The sequence below is a fragment of the Panthera pardus genome, unplaced genomic scaffold (genome assembly GCF_024362965.1).
Source record: "Panthera pardus isolate Hobbes unplaced genomic scaffold, ASM2436296v1 HiC_scaffold_10, whole genome shotgun sequence".
Classification (NCBI taxonomy): domain Eukaryota; kingdom Metazoa; phylum Chordata; class Mammalia; order Carnivora; family Felidae; genus Panthera; species Panthera pardus.
In genome coordinates this window covers 5,180,076-5,198,932 of record NW_026526655.1, presented here as the reverse complement: position 1 = coordinate 5,198,932, position 18,857 = coordinate 5,180,076, and the positions used below count along the sequence as shown (strand labels likewise).

The window sequence follows — 18,857 nt, the reverse complement described above, 5'->3', positions numbered from 1 at the left end:
GCGTGGTCCCCCACATTGTGTGTGCGTGTGTGTGCATGCGTGAGATGAGCACGTGTTTGTATTTACAGGATCCAGCACAGGCCATCCTGTCAGGTCACGGGGTCCGGCACAGGCCATCCCATCAGGTCACGGGGTCCAGCACAGGCCATCCCGTCAGGTCACGGGGTCCAGCACAGGCCATCCCGTCGGGACATGGGTTCCGGCACAGGCGATCCTCTTGGGACACGGGGTCCGGCACAGGCCATCCCGTCAGGTCTCACCTCCTGTGCCAGCACGTCTGCTCAGCGGGCTCAGATGTCCCAGGATGTTGATGGGTAATTCGTGTTGCATAGCTTGGCTCTCCCGTAAATAGATTCCAAAACAGATCCGGCCAGGCCTTGCCCTGCTCAAAGCCTCTAATGGCTCAAGGAAGTCGGAATTCCTTGACCTCACCCCTCACCCTCTGAGAACAAGTCATGGGGTAAATAAAGACAATGGAGTTACTTTGTTTAGCACCCGGGGCCCTTTGCCTGGGCCTGCCTGGTCTTGCCCGTCCCTGGGGGCACGTCACTTCCAGCTGTCCCTCAGAGGGCCCCCTCGTCCACCTCGGGTTCCAGATGATCCACATCCTGGCTCCGGGCATTCTTCTCTTCCTCTGACCCAGCTGACACCTGCACTGCTCAGGTCAAGTGCCACTGCTCCCCGAGGTCATTCAGGAGGCTCCCGACACCAGTGCCAGGCGTGTGGCCTGTGCCCCTGGTCTAATCGTGGGGTGACCCGTCCTTCCCCAGCAAGGGCTCAGAGAGCTCTGGGACTGTGGTCTTGGGACTGGGCCCCAGGGTCTCATCCAGGGCCTGCGGTGCGGGTGGTGAGAGCTCCTTGGAGCCTGACCGCCTGAGAGCGGAAGGACCGCGAAGGCCTTGTCCCTTGGCTGAGTCCACGGGTGGCAACGAGGAGCGCGCTGATGTGTGGCACACATATTCTCGTACTCAGATGTCCCAGAGGAGGGGCCGCCCACGGTCATAGTGATGACTCGGCGAGCCTGTTTGCCCGTAGCTGCCATTTTGGGAATTGTCTTCAGATTGAAGGCGCTAAAAAAAGTTCCTAAATGTAGGCAGTGTTTGCCCTAAGCGGATAGTCTTTGCTATTTAAGAACGGAATTTGCTTCCTCTTTATGCTGGAGGGCACGGCAAGTTGGTCTGTTTGGGTCCTTGGTTGAAAACATCAGAACCCCATTCTGGCTAATGCAAGCCTATGTGGAATTTACCAGAAGAGTGTGGGGGTGAGCCAGCATGGGAGGCCAGCCTGGGAAGCAGGCCTGGGGATGGACTGGGCCCGGATCCACTGGCAGGGTCCAGGGAGCGGGCACAAGTCGCTGCGTCTGGGACGCCACACTTGTCTTCCTGTTCCTGGACAGAATCAGCCACCTCTTGGCCACCTTGATTGACAGCCCCACCGGGATGGCAGCAGAGGGGACGGGCAGGCCCACAGACGCCGCCGTTGGAGAAGCTGTGTCCAGAAGCCGGCGTGGATCCTGAGCAGGCGGGGACCGCGCCCACGTCGTCCTGTCAGCAGGGAGATGCTCGCCGGGGGTCGCCGGCGTGATTTCAGGCATCTGCTCAAGTCCACCACTTCCTCGTGATTCCGTGTGGAAAATTCCGTGGAGCCGAATACTTTGTGCTTTTCAAAGAGAATGTGAGGGGCTCCTGGGTGGCTTTTGACACGGATGCTGATCTTTAACATGCACGCACATCACAGGCAAACTCATTGGTGGCCTCAAACATTTTGAATGATTGCTCGCAAATAGAAAGGACAGAAATTAAACCTACAGGGAGCTGGGACAATGCCGGAGGACAGGGTGGCCTTTTAAGCCTTCGTACAAGAGAGGTACTTCGTAGAGCAGGGGTGGCTTGGTGATACCAGGTGTGGGGAGACATGTGGACCGGTCGTCCTGTGGGCCGTGACAGGTGGCTGGGGCCGCTGCTCACGCCGACCGGGCGGCTCCCGCGGGTGCGCCCTTGGCCACGCTTCCTTCCTCTCCAGACCTCGTGGCTCTAGCCTCCGGTCTTCCCCGCCCTCGGGGACACCCACTTACGTGCGCGCTGCGCAGGGCTGGGTGCCCTGTGGAAGGAGCGCCTTTCCTGAGTGTTCTCTGCTCCCGGATCTGGATATAAAAGAGGGATGCCGTGTGCTTTTCATCTCTCAACCTCGGGAATCTTCTGTTTGAACCTTCCCTGTGGCAGCTCTGCCTCTCCACCGTAGATACTACTGGTCGAGGGACAGCGCAGGTCTCCTGGTGCTGCTTTCTAGCTGTGTGCCTCGGGGAGGTCTCTGGACTTCGGAGCCTCAGTGTCGTCCTGCTTCCCTTGGGGGACATGAGCGTACGTGCGTGGCACCCGGGGTGTCCGGTCCGTGCTGCCACTCTTCCTGGCTGACCTCCCTCCACCTGGCCTCTCCTCACACCCGCGGACACTCGGACAGTTGTCTGCCTGGTGGGTGCACATTCGTTTGGCCCCCCCGGGAGACTTGAGGTCATGTCCCTAGCATGGGGGTTAGTGGTGTGGATGCCCGGCTTGGGGATGCGTGCCGTGTAGGGCTGTCCTCCTCCCGTGGGGTCGCCACGGTGGGATCCACCCTCCATCATGTGATTGACCCAGAAGTTAGCCATGCGACTGCTGTCGATGGACAGGATCCTGCAGGGTCAGATCTGAGTGTCTGGGGACGCTGTGGGGGGTGGGAAGGGCTCAGTGTCTGTGTCAGTCTGCAGGGCTTTCCCGACAAACTGTCACAGACTGGCAGGCTTATGCAGCAGACGTTTACTGTCTCAGAGTTTAGAGGCTGGAAGGCTGAGTTCAAGCTGTCCCCTGGTTTGGTTTCTCCTGAGGCCTCTCTCCTTGGCTGACGGATGGACACCTTCTCCCTGTGTCCTCACGTGGCCTTCTCTGCGTGTGTGCGTCCCCCGTGTCTCTGTCCTCTTAGAAGGGCACCAGTCTTCTCGGAAGAGAGCCTCACCCTTATGACCTCATTTAACCTGAGTCGCCTCCTTAAAGGCCGTGCGTGCAGGTACGGCCACATGGGCAGTTTGGGCTTCAACATGGAATTGGGGGAGCGTAGTTTAGTCCCTAACAGTGTCTGCCCCTGCCCCTGCCTTTCCTGTATCACTTGGTGACACAGCGTGACGGGTGCTTCATTATTCACTCTGATCGGGGCTTTGATTTCAGCCCTGTCGGATCCTGTCAGTGCGGGTGTAGGTCAGCCATGGGCTTCCAAAGTGAACAGAAGCAAGGAGCAGCGAATTTCCACACGCAAACGGAACTATTTACTTCCTGTCTTTATTATAATTTATTCTTATAATATTTATACTTATTTTATTTATTTACTTATAAATGTTTATTTTTGAGAGAGAGCATGAGAGAGGGAGAGACAGAGAATCCCAAGCAGGTTCCCAGCTGTCAGCACGGAGCCCACCTTGGGCCTCGAACTCCCGAACTGTGAGATCGTGACCTGAGCCGAAATTAAGAGTCCGACGCTTAACTGACTGAGCCACCCGGGTGCCCCAGTAATATCTTTATTTATTTTATATATTTAATTGTATTTATGTGATGTCTATATTTTGATATCTTTGTTATTTTAATTGAGGTTGTTTTTACTGGGAAAATGTAAGAGCCATTAGGTTATTATGTTATGCACATTTGAAAGAATGTGTGTTTAGATCTGAGCAATGTTTAAAGGTATAAAACAGATTGTGAAAAAAATTATAAAATGTGGCTAATGACACATGGGGTGAGGCCTCAGTTAGGACTGCCTCTTGCTGTGCCCGCAGAGCCTCCTTGCCCCTGCAGGGAGGGGAGGAGTGGCCGACTCAGTCAGGGCTCTAACCCTGCAGTCCCCTGGCCTTGAGCTTGGCCCAGAAGGAATGTCCAGACAGAGGGAAGGGGGTGGACCATCTTCCTCTCCCCTGAAGACCGCAGTGTGGCCACACTCTGTTTTGCATCTGTGTTCTGTAATCCAAGTAGGAGCTGGGAAATGTGTTTTAGCAGTTGACTGATGAACTGATCCCATCACGAGTCTCTACAGCTTTGGGCAGAGGGGCGTTGAGTCGTCTTCCTCCGCTGACAGGATCTTTGAGTGCTTTTCAGAAAGGGGTTTTGATGAAGAACTTTAAAGATGACAGAAATAAAACTGGCTACAAGCCCGGATCCCAAGCCCCTTCAGTTAACCTTCTGAAGACTTCCTGTGATCATGGCCTCCCCGCCCCCCTCCAGCTCCCTAGCGTGGACTTTGATCTCCTTGTTTTAGGGTCAGCCTGTGTCAGCTGCAGATCAGCCTTTGAGGGGGGTTGGGGGGGGCTTGAAGCTTCTAGAACGGCTCTTAGGCTGGCGTTTTCTGCTGTTGTGCAAAGAGAAGAACGACACGTAAACTTTTGAGTGTTGACTAGGAAAACAACCTTCAACCCACACCACGCCAAGAAAAAGAGGAGTGATCTTTCTCACCCTCTTAAAAAAGTGAGTGATTATTCACTTTTGAAATCGTCAAAATAATACCACTTCTGTATCCTGATGGACAGTGGCATAGCTGTCGGTGACCATCATCCTGAAGTTAACTTTGTTTCCAGGCTGCTGCCTCTGATAGCCCTTCTTTGTGCCTGTTGGTCCTGTAGCTGAAGGGTCCTCTTGGGTCTTGTCCTGGCGGCCGGCCATGGCAACAGGGGCTAAGAGGGGGGCCCCGCCCTGTTCAGGGCAGTAGAATTGTCAGAGCCAAAAACCTTGACGCTTGTGAAACTGGCACTGGTAATGATAATAATTTGCAGATTATGTGACGTGAATCATGTTAATCAGCTTACACGTATTAATTGGCTTAATCCTCTAGCAACTCAAAGACATAGATTTAATTGCCAATTTATAGGTGTGGAAACTTGAGACCAAGGATATTGAATGATAATTCATCCCTCCCCTTCCCCAAAGGTGTAATGATATGCATAGAAAATACAGAATTCTGTGTATCTGTGTGTATGTGTGTTCGTGTGATGTATGTTATAAACTTAAAAAAAAAATGTTTATTTATTTTGAGAGAGATCGTGTGTACAAGCAGAGGAGGGGCAGACAGAGAGGAGAGAGAGAGAATCCCAAGCAGGCTCCATGCTGTCAGAGCAGAGCCTGACATGGGACTCAATCCCACGACCCTGGGATCATGACCTGGGCTGAAGTCGGACGCTTCACCGACTGAGCTACCCAGGTGCCCCGTTAAAACCTGCCTCCTTTGAAACTTGAGATATCAACGTGATCGTAAGCAAATAGCAGGACGGAGAAGGCTGCTTTATGAAGTGGGGGACCGAGTGAGGGCTGCATCCAGATTTCTGTGTTTCGGATGAATCCAGGCACATTTGGGCTCTTGCAGCTGATATACCACCTGCGGGCCGGCCACGACAAGCATCCCCAGGGCAGCCGTGCAGAAGATGCTTGGTGTAGCTCCGATGCCAGGGCCTGCCTCCTTCCAGGGAAGGCTTGGACCTGGCTGCCGCCTTTGCTGAGAATTCATCTCTGCTTCCTCGGAGACTGTGAATTAGATTTTTATTTTTGCAGCCAGAAAATCATTCGAAAATATAGAAGATCTGTCTTGTAATCCTGTTACATAAAAAGGTTTACATTAAAAAAAAAAAATCTCTTGTGGATGAGTGAGGGTAACAAACAATGAATTATTTAGAGAAAAAACGCCCCCCCACCAAAAAAAAAAAAAAAAGACTCAGAGGCAGTAGGAGCCTTATGAGATCGTTGTGCATAAATTAAAATGGGAAGAAGGTGCTGGTGAGGATGTGCACGCTCAGAGTGATGTGTAAAAAGCCATCGCCACCACGAGATTGGAAATCTGAGGCATGTGTTGCTTCTCTAGGTTGAGAATAGTTTGGATGCATCACGAGCCTGAAAGTTGAAGGAGTCCTGTTTTCCTCTCGCATCCTAAGTGTTTGTGGGTGAGGTTTGGTAGCGTTCGTCCACAAAATAAATAAATACACAGGCAAACTTCCACCGAGATGCCATAGCAGCTCCTCTCGGGAGGCATTTCTCTACACGCTTTGGGGAGGGGGACGGTCCGGTCTTGTTTTTCTCCTGGAATGGAAGTATTGTCACGTTTGGAGCCTTCCCGAAACCGTATCCAGCGAAAGTGAAACGGCGATCCTTCTGCGTCAGCTTCGTATTTTGTTCCGCATGCCACAGACGAGCAGGGACAGGTAGGAGCCGAGAGGTTGCACAATCCCCGAGAAGCAGCACGCGGTGGGTAGCTTGTGGCCACCGGAGGGGGGACCCAGGCTGCCTAGCGAGCCACTGGCCAGGTAGCAGTGGAGCTGTGGTTTGAAGGGACCTCCGTTAAGACATTAATAAGTGGGAAAATGCCTGACAAGTAGCCATCCTGTTATTTTCAAACTGTTACTTTGAACATTTATGATTCGTGTTCATTGTAGAATTATTCAAAGTAGAGACGGGAAAAAAAAAAAAAAAACCAACCACAACCCCAGACCTAGCATTTCAAGATGCCGTGTGTAGGTCTGGCCCATGTTACGCGCCGTTTGGTCCCGTCTGCCCACATCTCGGGACAGAGGCTCTTGGGAGGTTTTCACACGCAGCGGGTTCGAGTGGAGCCTCTTTGCTGAATTCCACCTGTCGTCTTTTCCGGTGTGTGGATGTTTCGTAGTTGGCCGCTTTGTTCAGTATCCTAAACCGTGTCCTAAAGTGTGCGGCCGGGGACGTTTTCATCGTAACTGCGCTGACCTCTCGGTGACGTTGTCCTAGATGGGTATTGTTGTGCCAAGATTTTCTTCAGTATAAACGGTGTGTTGTTGCATTGACTCCAGAAAGTTTGTACCGATTTACCCTCCGCTGAGGAGAAGGCCCTCCCCCCACCAGGCATTGGGTCGGAAGAGGGGTGGTGGTTTCAGGAGGAGTTAATGCTTCCACCCTGCAAGCCCCATGGCGCAGGCAGGGGCAGGGGCAGGTGGCCCCACACACTCAGATTCCCCCCTCCACCTGAGCCTTCTGTTTCTTGGGTTTCATTAGAATGTTGATTATGGACTTTGGGCTGACTTCAGGTCTCGAATTTGAGAGTGACACAGGGACGAGCCCCGGGGAAGGTCAGAGCCAGGTGTTGGGGGGGGAGGCAGAGGGGAGAAGCTGGAGACGGTCGGTTCAGCTGGTCTGAGAAAGAAGATGGGCTTCTCAGCAAATCCCGTCTGCCCAGCTTCCTCTACGCGGGAACTTGGGAAAGATGCGTGCCTCCCGCCTTCCCTCGTGAGCCTGGGTGTGTGCAGGCACCCTCGGGTTCCTTCTCGTTCCTTCCTTGTCTGCAGGGCCGATTGTAGCCGAGGGCTGCAAACCACCTCGTTCTCTTGCTTTGGAATCTTAACTCCGCGTGCGGGGAGTGGCTCCACGCCAGCCCTGTGCTGCGGGGAGAGGGGAGTTCCAGCTGCGCTGCGAGAAAGCCTGCGTGTCGCCCTGTCACAGAGCACTGAGCCTTTGTTGTGGGAAGTGGTTAAGTCCTCTCCAGGGAACGAGCATTTCTGCAGCGGGTGCCAGGGGTTGCCCTGTGCCGCTGATCGCAGCGGCTGCAATTCAGCGGGCACCTACCGTGCGCCAAGAATTCGGCGTGCGTTGGCCGCCTCTTCTGATGATCCACCAGATCCGTGTCATCGTGTCATGGTGGGGATTCAGAAGCTCAGGGGATGTGAGCCTCACGGGAGGTTCTCCAGGTGGGGATTGGAGAAACCAGGTCTGGTATCCAGGCTGCCCGACCCCAGAGCCCGTGGGCGGAGATAGAACTGCCAAGAGCTTGCAGGTGGCTTGTGTCAGGTGCCCCCGAGACCAGGGAGGGCGGTGCACAGCCAGCTTTAGGCTGCACAACTCCGGGCAGAGAAGACGGGGGGGGGCGGCGCTCGGGCCAGGAGAGTTCAGCTCCCGTGCTGCAGAGTCCGGGAGCTGGAGGGACAGTGGGCACCTGGTTGTTTCTGATCCTGTGTTAATCTGTCCCCAGCCAGCTGATCCCCTAAGTGAGGTGCACACATTCGCATGAGAGCCTTTGGGACCATCGTGCATTTCACCCCCCGCAGGCTGACCTGTGACTCAGGGCTGTTGGCAGCATCTGGAGCAGAGGTGGAGAGGAAGAAGCAGGACAGGCACAGATCCCGCCTGGGCCTGCCCGGCCGCGAGCCTCAGCCTCGGGGTGGGGTGGGGGGAGGGCGGCACGCAGCTGTGACAGCACCGCCTCTGGGGAGAGGCTGTGCGCGCCTCCCTGGGCGATGGGGACGGCTGGAGAATCCTTGCCCTCCGGGGCTTGGAAAGTGGCGGTAAGGCACATCAGTGTGGCTTTGGGATCCTAGGGCCGGGGAGGCAGGGATCAGCACCCGGGCTTCGGGGAAGCCCAGGGCAGCCCGCCGCCCCACGCCTCTCCTCCGGGTGGAGACGTTTAAAACAGAAGCCGACATGCCCGGGGTCGGAAGTTTCTGTGGAAGAAGGGGCGGTAGGTAGAAGTGAGTTATAAAGTACCCGGGAAGGTAAACCGTGCACCATAGTGCTGGATGGGGCCTGCAAGGGGCAGTTACATAAAACACGGGTCGGGGGGGGGGGGGGCACCTGGGTGGCTCAGTCGGTCGGGCTTCCGACTTCAGCTTGGATCACGATCTCACGGTCTGTGGGTTCGAGCCCCATCTCGGGCTCTGTACCGACTGCGCGGAGCCTGGAACCAGCTTCAGGTTCTGTGTCTCCCTCTCTCTCTGCCCCTCCCCTGCTCATGCTCTTTCTCTCTCTCTCTCTCTCTCTCTCAAAAAAATAAAAACATTAAAAAAAATTTGAAAAACAACAACAAAAAACACGGGTCAGATTATTGCCGGGTCGCTGAGCTGGCTGAGCCACTGCTGCCCATTCGAGGTCTTGGTGGGTCAGAGTCGCCGAGCGAGGGTGTCCACGCACTGCTGGTCCAGCCCCTGCCGAGTGTGGTGTCCCGTTAGACGGTGCTTGTACCTCCTTAGCGAGGGGCTACACGGTCGTGCTCGGGGTCCCTAGTGATCTTGCTGTTAGTTTCCTGTTATCCCAGCTTCGTGGTGCATACTTGTCCTCTTGTGGTTCTGGAGAGAGCACGTCGTAAAGTTAAGGTGTTGCCAGCAGACCTGTGCTCCTTCAGAGGCACCACGGGGGGTGGGGGGGGTCATCCCCTTGCCTTTTCCTCCCGTCTCTGGCGGTTTCTGGCACACGGCTCTTCTCTGTCCGCAAGGGCAGCGGCGGTAGCTTCCTCCAGGCCCTGCCTGGCCTCTGCTTCCCTCCTCACATTCCCCTCTCTCTCCTGCTTCCCCTTCCCAAACTCTCAGGACCCTCACGGTTACATGGGCCCATGTGGACAATCCAGAACGAGACCCTTAACCTCCTCACACCTGCAAAGCCCCCTTGTCGTGTAAGGTAAGGTCACAGGATCTGGGGGTTCGGTGTGTGCACATCGGGTGTGGGGGGCACACTTCTCTGCCTGTCACGACAGTCCCCTCTCTCTGTGTTTCTGAAGATCCTGTAGGTGATTCATCTCCCGGACTGCAGGGTCGGGGGCACGCCTGTCATCGCTGGGGCTCAGCCGTCTACTCAGGGTGGGGACGGGGCGTGGGCCCTGCTGGGCGTCAGGTATCTGGTGAGTCTGCTAGCTTACAGCACAGTTTAGGAAGTACAGTTAGGAGATGAGTAGCGGATAGTGATTTGCGGCCGTTGGCACAGGCCTGCTAATGTGTGTGTACCCCACGTCTAGTCGCGTGGGGAGGCTGAGTTTGGAATCCCAGCTTCTTCTCCTGGTCCAGACCGATGCCTGTGGGCATCCTTCTCGGCAGGGATCCCCTCCCCCTGTGCAGCCAGCCTCCCCCCTGCTCATCGTCAGCACCCAGGAGGCCTCCTTACTCTGCCCTGCACAGCTTTCCCCGCCGCCCACTGCTCTGTCCCCTCCTGCATGCCGTTGGGGACACTACCTGCCTTTTGGCCCTGGTACACCCTGTCCGCATCTCCCAGACACTGTTTTTGAGTCCCATCCCTTGTGAGTGGCCCTCTCCCATGTCACCTGCCGCTCTCTGCCTGGAGATGCAGTAATGATTTGTGCCTTGTTCACATGGTGTCTCTGGGGGGGTGTTGGGAGACCATGGTTCTCTGTCCACGTTTGCCCCTGCAGGAGCCCCAGCTTTGCAGGGAGGGAGGACTCCTCCACTGACCCGGACACCTGGACACCTGGCCGACGCTTGTCTATGCTTGGGATTTTTATTTTCTTTTTCTTTTTTAATATTTATTTATTTATTTATTTAACATTTATTTATTTTTGAGACAGAGAGAGAACATGAACAGGGGAGGGGCAGAGAGAGAGGGAGACACAGAATCGGAAGCAGGCTCCAGGCTCTGAGCCGTCAGCCCAGAGCCCGACGCGGGGCTCGAACTCACGGACCGTGAGATTGTGACCTGAGCTGAAGTCGGATGCTCAACCGACTGAGCCACCCAGGCGCCCCTATGCTTGGGATTTTTAAACGGGAAACAGGGAAGACAGGAGAAGAGGTAGTATTGAGCCCCAAAAGCAGAATTTGCAGGGAATAAATTCAGCTCTTGTTCTGGTTGCTAATCTGTTACCTGCTCAATACAGAAAATGTGGGACACGAAAAGAAGGGAAAAAATCGCCCATTATCACTCCATGGGCAGGCAACCACGGTTACTTTGAGGGGGCGTGTGTTTTCCCCACCTTCCTGTTTGTTGAGGGGTCCTGGGTATCACGTGCACAACGGCGCGTCCAGTTTCTTCCTACTTAATCTTTGTCAGTGACATTTTCCCGTGCCCACCTTCCCACCGACGCGGTTTCGGATGGCTGTGTGGTATTTAATCATGGACGGATTGGAATGGACCCATCCCAAACTAGATCTCTTCGTAAAGCTTTTTGAGTGCTTCAAAGAAAAAACAAAATGGCAGAAACTGATGTTATAAAGCAGGTAAAACCAAGCACCCCCACCTCAGTTCACCCCTCGTCTCCTGCCCGCCTGCGGCGAGTGGTGGCCGTGGTGTCCCTTCCGCTCGGAGCCTCCTGTGTGTTGGCAGACACATGGTTTGCTGTCCTTGGTTTATGTCCTCAGTGCCTGGTACTGGCATGATGGTGTTTGAAGTAAACAAAAACATGGATTGCTTTGCTACTGAGCCTGGAAAGAGAAAAATCCCAGGGAATGTGGGCGGCTCACCCGGTTGGGCGTCCCAACTGTTAATTTTGGCTCAGGTCATCATCTCATGGTTCGTGGGTTTGAGTCCTGCGTCGGGCTCCACGCCGATGGGATGGAGTCTGCTTGGGTTCTCTCCCTCTCTCCCTCTCTCTCTGCCCCTCCCCCTGCTTGCTTGCTCGCTCTCTCTAAATAAATAAGTAAACGTTTTAAAAAAAAGGCGGGGTGGGGGGGAATCTCCCCAAAACCATTAATGGTTCACACTTAAGTGTGAAGGCTGCAGAGCAAACCGCGACCAGGTTAGTGAGCATCAGAGCCGTGTAGGGTCATGGGCCGTGCTGTGGGTGCCGTGTTCCAGACGAGTTACTTTTCAGTCTACAGGTAGTCCGTTAAAAATCAAACACGTTTAAGTTCGTTAACAACCACAGTCAGCCACCTTCTGATGAAAGAGGTTTTGACTCTTTTCTTTATAAAATAAATGAAGATCCAGATGTTTGCGGTAGGCAGGAAATCAAGTGGATTTTAGTAGGAAATTATGTAAGGAAGCTTAATGATTATTAATGTTTCTGGATCAGACAAGTGTTGAACGGTCTTAGGGAAACGTGTACATCTCTTACTTACGAGTTTACTATCTTATAATTAAAATTGTATAGGAGCATGTCAGATAATTAGAAACTGGGTGGCATTTTGTGCTGAGGATGAAAACAAAGATTTTACTGGGAATGTTGAGCAAAATTACACTCTGGCTGAGATTAAACACATGGCAGGCGTCCTACTCCAGTGTTTAAAATCATCAGCCAGGCTTTATTATAATTTTTTGGGGGCTTTGTTCTTTTGTCTTTTGCTCTAATGAAAAGGAATGCTCAGAAAATGGCATTGGGAGGCCAGCGTGGAATCAGTGTTGGGGTTTTTCTCACGGCTGGGAACTGTCAGATCTGTCTGTCTGCTGCTCCCCCTGGACCATCCCTCCGCCCCTCACTGGGCTGTGTTTGTCTCCATAACCCAAGTGAGCATCAAGGCCGTTTACCTTTTTGGATAAAAGTTTGACAAGTAATCAGATCAGAAGTGTACTTACGCACATGCATTCATGTATACATTCTCGAGTTCATCATAATATATGCCCACAGCGGCTTGTTTCTGTAAAACTCAGGGCTGCCCTGTGCCTCAGTTTCCCGGTGCAGTGACGCTGGGATGGTGGTAGTGCCGCCTCTGAGCAGTGTGGGGGGGTGTAAGCACGGTGACCCCTGGAAACCTGCCTGTGCCCAGGAATAGTGGCAGCTTCCCTCCCTCCCTCTCTCTCTCTCTCTCTGTCTCTCTCCCTCCCTCTCTCTCTCTCTCCCTCCCTCCCTCCCTCCCTCCCTCTCTCTCTTTCTCTCTCTCTCTCCCTCTCTCCCTCTCTCCCTCTCTCCCTCTCTCCCTCTCTCCCTCCCTCCCTCCCTCCCTCCCTCTCTCTCTTTCTCTCTCTCTCTCCCTCTCTCCCTCTCTCCCTCTCTCCCTCTCTCCCTCTCTCTCTCTCCCTCTCTCCCTCTCTCCCTCTCCCCCTCTCCCTCTCTCCCTCTCTCCCTCTCTCTCTCTCTCTCTCTCTCTCTCCCTCTCTCTCCCTCTCTCTCCCTCTCTCTCCCTCTCTCTCCCTCTCTCTCCCTCTCTCTCCCTCTCTCTCCCTCTCTCTCCTCTCTCTCCCTCTCTCTCTCTCTCTCTCTCTCTCCCTCTCTCTCTCCCTCTCTCTCTCCCTCCCTCTCTCTCTCCCTCTCTCTCTCCCTCCCTCTCTCCCTCCCTCCCTCTCTCCCTCTCTCTCTCCCTCTCTCTCTCCTTGTTGGGCATTTGGTTTCAACCTCACCCTGCCCTGTTCAGGGCTCCTTGGATGAGTCATCAGTTGCAGCATTGACTTTTCCCACAAAATAGCGCAGAGAAACTGGGCAAGTAACGATAGGAAGCAAACGCCAGCCTTAAGGGAGCGACCGACCCGGGGGTGCTTCTTTCCTGCAGATGCTTCCGTGCGCTACCCCCCACCCCCCGAGTTCTGCTGGTGTGTCTGCAGGTGGGGAAGGATCCACGGCTGGTGAACACCACCACCTCCCAGGGCTGAGCCCCCCACCCCCCCCCAACAGCCTGGGTCCCTGCAGGAGTGCCCTGCGGAGGGGGTGGGCGGCGACCCCAGTGCTGCTCCCTTGTGACCTTTCAGGGAGAAGTGCGGTCTGGAAGAGGCAGGACTATGTGTGAGTGGGGGGGTCACAGGCGCCTGGCCTCGCTCTGGGCGGTCACTGCAAGTGCATTCAGAGCCCGGCAGCTCTCCGTGTGGCCCAGCCACGGAGCGGTCCTGGGGGGCCCTGGGGGAAGCCTGAGGCCTCATCAAAGGCTACTCTCTCTGGGGCCTGAACGTCTGCAGCCTTCAGCAAAAATGGTGTTTCTGCCCAATTGGTGAGTTTGTGTGCATAGTGAGCTGTGAGGGTCCACTGCGAGGTTGGACTGGTGGGAGGGTGTTGGCTTCGCCTGCCCTTGCGTGCCCCCTGCAGGCAGCGGTCTGCTTTCCAGAACTTTCTCTGAGCGGAGGCACGTGTGTTTGGAGCTCAGGGCCCCAGCTGTCTGGCCTTGGGAGAGCCCTCCAGAGTCTGACCACAGAGGCCTTTCTGGTTTATCCTGAGGAGTTAGTTAGGCCTTTGCGTCCAACTCTGTTACTGGCTTATCCCCGAAAATGGCTCATCTTTTAAACTTGTATTGCGTTGCATTTCCCTTTGCTCTTGATTTTTTTTTTTTTGATGTTTATTTTTGAGAGAGAGAGAGAGAGAGAGAGACAGTGCGAGTGGGGGAGGGGCAGAGAGAGAGGGAGACACAGAATCCAAAGCAGGTTCCCGGCTCCGAGCTGTCAGCACAGAGCCCGACGCGGGGCTCGAACTCAGAGCTGTGAGGTCAGATCATGACCTGAGCCGAAGTCGGAGGCTCAACCGACTGAGCCACACAGGCGCCCCTGATGGTGCTTTTCATCAAGAAGAAATAATTTCCGTATCCATTAGTGGAAGTCCTAATCGTTCAAGGACAGCTCAATGGATCTAAACGTCCAGTTTTCCATGAAAACTCTCTGGCTCCCCATGGGAGTAGGTGCCCACCTTCTTAGTGGCTCTTTCTTTAGCACGATCGAATGGAACCCATTGTGGGTGGGTGTGTGTGTGTGTAAACGCGAGGGTGTGGACGTGGGTGCGTGGCTGTGTGTGCCGCAGTTACTGGCGCTGTCCGGTCCCCTCTGGCCCCCTGCACCGTGTACCTTGGTGCTTAAGGCGGCTCCAGGAAATGCACCTGCCGGGAGCACTGTGGGCGGAGGGAGCACTGTGGGCGGAGCTCCGTCCGGGAGGAGAGCCCACCCGAGCTTCGCGGAGAAACGATTTGAACTGTGTGCCCGGCTCAGACAGCGTGTCCGCTTCTCTTAGGTCTCCGTGGCTCTGTTTTCCTCCCTCGTTCTGGTTCTTCGCCGCCCCTCCCTGAGCCTCCCGACACGACAGACTCCGAGCCCCCTGCTTTTCTGGCAGTTGGGCAGGTGTGGGAGCCCCGTGGCTCCTTTGTGTGTTCGTGTATTCACTCGCTCAACCGCAGGGTCGCGGGTCCCTGGGGAGCGGCTCCCACGTGCCGGCCCCCGGGCCAGGCTGGGGACTCAGCAGTGAAGGAACCTGGCACGAAGCGGCCTTTCTGTAGCCAAGCCCGCTGTGGGGCGGGAGGGATTAGCGAGAGGCTGAATTCGGTACAGCACACGGCACAGAGGCGGGGAACACGGGATAAGGAACGGGACACAGCGGGGGGGGGGGGGGCTGTGCGTGTGCAGGTGGGGGCGTGAGAACGTGGCGAGGTCACGGCGGGAGGCGTGGCTGAGAGGGGACGTCTGGCCGCAGGGCTGGAGGAAGGGGGCCTGGAAGGACGGAGACGTCCGGATGGGGTGGTGGGAGCTCTGCGCGGAGCCCCCGATGGGGGGGTGGGGGGGCTTGGGATGTCATAGGAACATCTTGGGAGCCGGGCGGGGCGGGGGGAGCCGTGACGCTCAGAGGAGCAATGCACCCGCATAGGGCGAAGGAGCGGCAGGCAGTGGTGGGCGGGTGGCTGCAGGGGGACAGTGCAGTTACAGCACCGCGAGTTTGCATCTCAGGTCACCCCCCGGCCCCACCATGTCGAATAGTGGCAGTCTTAGGGGCTCGCAGCTCTCTGAATGAAAACCGTCCCTTGGATTCCCGTGATCACTTCCAATATTGCTGTTGCTGAACCTGTAGGAGTTTTCAAGTTCAAATGCTTGAACTCTGGACCCTGTGCAATAGTTACCTCAACACTTGGAATACCTTGGCTGTGGATCATGGATGTTTTGAGGCCCGAGCCACTGAGTGACTTAAGGGGACTCACGCTGGAAGTCACTTGCATTCCCCCCCCCCCCCCCGCCCCCTGTTTTTCCTGCACAGCATTAAGTCCGTCACATTTTAAATTCTGTGCCTTGTCACCAGTAAACCCGGCATGCTTTCCCCTAAGTAGCAGGCTTGAAGACTCGTTTCTTCAAGAGGTGAGTGGCTGTATTTTGTACCAGCCACACTAAGTGGCTTCACGTTACCCTTCATTCCTGTTTTCTGCAGCCGCTGATACGCCTGCTGTGGTCACAGTTGTTGCACATTCCAGATAAACGCTGAATCTCCGCTTACGCCCCGCTTTCCTCAGGGTAACCTCCGAGAGCCACTGTGAAGTCTCATCCATATTTGTCATGTTGTTGAAAAGAAAATAGGGTTAGAGGCTTATTTGGAGCCTTTGAGTGTTTACGGTGGTACAGACGGGTGTTGCCTGGTTTAGAATGTCAAGTCTTGAACTCACGAGGCAGCAGCCAGGTCTGTTTTCGGCCGAGGTGTGCTGTGCTGGTGCTGTTGAAGAAGAAGGAGTCTCTTACGTGAGTAGCATTATGGGTCCCAGGGTCCATCAGATTATGCCCTGGCCTCACCCCCGGGCTCAGGAGGAAACCTCGGCCACTGCGTGTGTGTGCATGCACGTTCCTGCACACAGAGCACGGGGGTGCCCCTGACCCCAGGGGCCGTGTTCTCTGGGACGTTCTCTGTGCACAGGTCTCGTCTGCTTTGCTTCTCCTTGTTGGGTGCACGGAGCAGGATGTCACTGGAGGCCCCTCCCCCTGCAGCGACCGTCCCTGCTTCTGGGTCCACAGTGCCTTTTCCTTTTGGGGACGCTTTGAAGTGTGCCATCCCGCATGGGATTTAGTATTCCAGAGGAGGACCTGGAACACCCTGGGGAACCAGAGGAAGGATGTTTTTTAAATTTGTTGTGAGTTTATTATGGTGTTTTAACGCCATTAAAATAAACGGACGACTGTCACTGTTACTTCCTTCTAGCATTTAAAACCATTTTTCCCTGGTGGAAGCCAGAAAGAAAACCTTGTGTGTCTCATCAACTACTTTTGAAAGTTTTTCTTTTTTTATTTATTTGAGAGAACGTTCGAGCTTGAGAGAGAGCAGGAGGGTCAGAAGTGGGGGGGGGGGGGGAGAGAGAGGGAGAGAGAGAGGGAGAGGGAGGGAGAATCCCAAGCAGGCTCCGCGCTGTCAGCCCAGGGCCCGACGCGGGGCTCAAGCTCATGAGCCGTGAGATCATGACCTGAGTTGAAATCAAGAGTCCCCTGAGCCACCCAGGCGCCCCTCATCACCACTTTTTAAAGTGCAAGTTTTAAATGGCTTATTTTCTCACAGCAAAGCATCACCTGTGTTTTACATGCAAACTTCCAGCTCCCGTAAGAGGGAGCAGCAGGCTGGCGCGCCTGGCGGACGGTGGTGATGTCCGTGGGTCCGGAAGGATGCCTACAGCAGGGCAGCCGTTGGCGTGACTCGCTCTGTGTGCGCCTTCTGCTGGGATTGGGAATGTTACCGTCTGTGGCCGAAACTGGTGATGCGTTGGGAGGTCAGTGTTTAAGAGATGGCAGGAAGGGCATGGAGCAGGAACGGGGCTTTGGAATCTTGAGCTGTGCCAGGCGCTGAATTTTAGGGAGTTTTAAATTGAACCTTGTGCTATCTCTCGAGATACAGGGATGGTGACAGGTCTTGTCCCTGAAGGATGCCGGTCTCTCTGGCCTCCCATCCGTGGTCCTTTTTAGGGATGCTGTGGCTGCCACGAGTGCTTGTTTCCACGTTGCACCTGCTTTTGTAAGTTTTCTCTCTAGCTCCTTCCTGCATTTTCCCCTGTGGAGTGAGAGGAAGGCGCCCTAGGGGTGAGGCGGCACCGGTCACCACAGTAGCCCCCAGAGGGCCTGCGCTGGGGACAGAGGCAGTGGCAGTAGGTTTGCATCCTCCTTCTCCTGAGGACACTAGTCATTCGTTTCTGAGAAGAGAATCTTAAAGAAGCTTGAAGGTGGGGTTGTGTGGGGCCGCTGAGGGCGAACGTGTTAGCTCTTGGGCCCTCCTTGGGGATGGGAGAGACTGTGGGTGTGGATGGAAAGGAGGAGCCACTGGGGGACACCTGGCTGGCTCAGTCCCTAGAGCATGGGACTCTTGATCTCAGGGTGGTGAGTTCGAGCCCCACGTTGGGCGCGGAGCCTGCTTCTAAAGAATAAAAAAAAAAAGTTTTACAAAATGAAGAGCCAGGAGAGGAACATAGATTTCCTTCCCTCCAGGGTTTTGGGCGTTGGAAACGAAGCCCTTTTTTGGTCCGGGGCAAGGAAGTTCCTGACGCCTCCGTCTTGGCCCTCCTGGGTCTGCGTTCAGATCCCGCTTCCTCCCGAAGCTTGGGGAACGGGCACAGGCAGGGTGAGTGGCAGCTGTTGGGGACGCTCCGGTTCTGATTGTCCCCCTCAGCCCTTGTCCATATCCTTGTTGAGGACAGAACAAATCATTCTCATTTAACAAGACCGAAAAGAGAGAAGAGCCTGGTTATCAGGAACACAAATGATGTTTTTCAAGACTCCACACGGCTGCTGCTTATTCTCCTGGGAGAAGAGCAGACTCGAGAAAATCTCTACAGAATCTTCTTAAGGAGCCTAAGAGAATAGCTGAGGTGCAAATCCTCGATGCATTCTGGGGGGGGGGTGGGGGGATGCAGAGACCATTACGAAGGGATGAAAGGTACAGGAGGAATGGGAACCGTCCGTGGAGACAGGGCGTTTCTCCCTTCTCATCCGGGAGCCTTTCGGCGTGAAAAGGAGGAGGCGATTCAGGCTGGCACGGAGACTTCACAGAGGAATCAACGACTACTGCTTTTGGTGCCATGGAATAAAACGGGTGTGGATCCGGAGAGATGTTTGCAGCCTCATTTTAAACCCAACATCGTTCTTTACGCGATCAGTTCCTTGAACTGCGTGCGTCTAGATAGACGCAGCTTTGGAGAGCATTTATTTAAAAAAAAAAAAATAGTAATATACGGTCAGGGTTTTTATTTTTGTTTTTGTTCTTTTTTTTTTTTTTTTTTTGCTTTTAAGGAGTATAAATACCAAAAGTAATTACAGTTAATTTTCTCTGGAATATTCTGGAAATTTTTGTCCTTATATGCATGGACCTCTTCCTCAAACAGTTCAAAAACACAGTTATTCTGTTTAGCAGTCACAGTGGGACAGGGTCCTGCATCAGGACACGTTTTGACTTCACATAAACAAGCATTCACACGACAAACACGTGCCGCTTGAGGGACAGTAAAATGAACGCCTGCGTGTCCCCATGGCCTTGGAGAC

General features: G+C 54.5%; 1 protein-coding gene across 6 annotated transcripts in view; it reads left to right on the top strand.

The window, feature by feature from the left end:
- AGAP1 (ArfGAP with GTPase domain, ankyrin repeat and PH domain 1) overlaps positions 1-18,857 on the top strand; it is a 546,313-nt gene that overhangs the window by 20,763 nt on the left and 506,693 nt on the right. Inside the window, exon 1 of one of the 6 annotated variants that reach the window (XM_053903418.1) lies at positions 8,433-8,484. The exons of the other annotated variants lie outside the window; for them this stretch is intronic. Within the exon in view, the coding sequence (XP_053759393.1) occupies positions 8,448-8,484 (37 nt within the window). The 5' untranslated portion in view covers positions 8,433-8,447. Of the gene's footprint in view, positions 1-8,432; positions 8,485-18,857 lie in introns of those variants that run through there. 6 annotated transcript variants of the gene reach the window in all.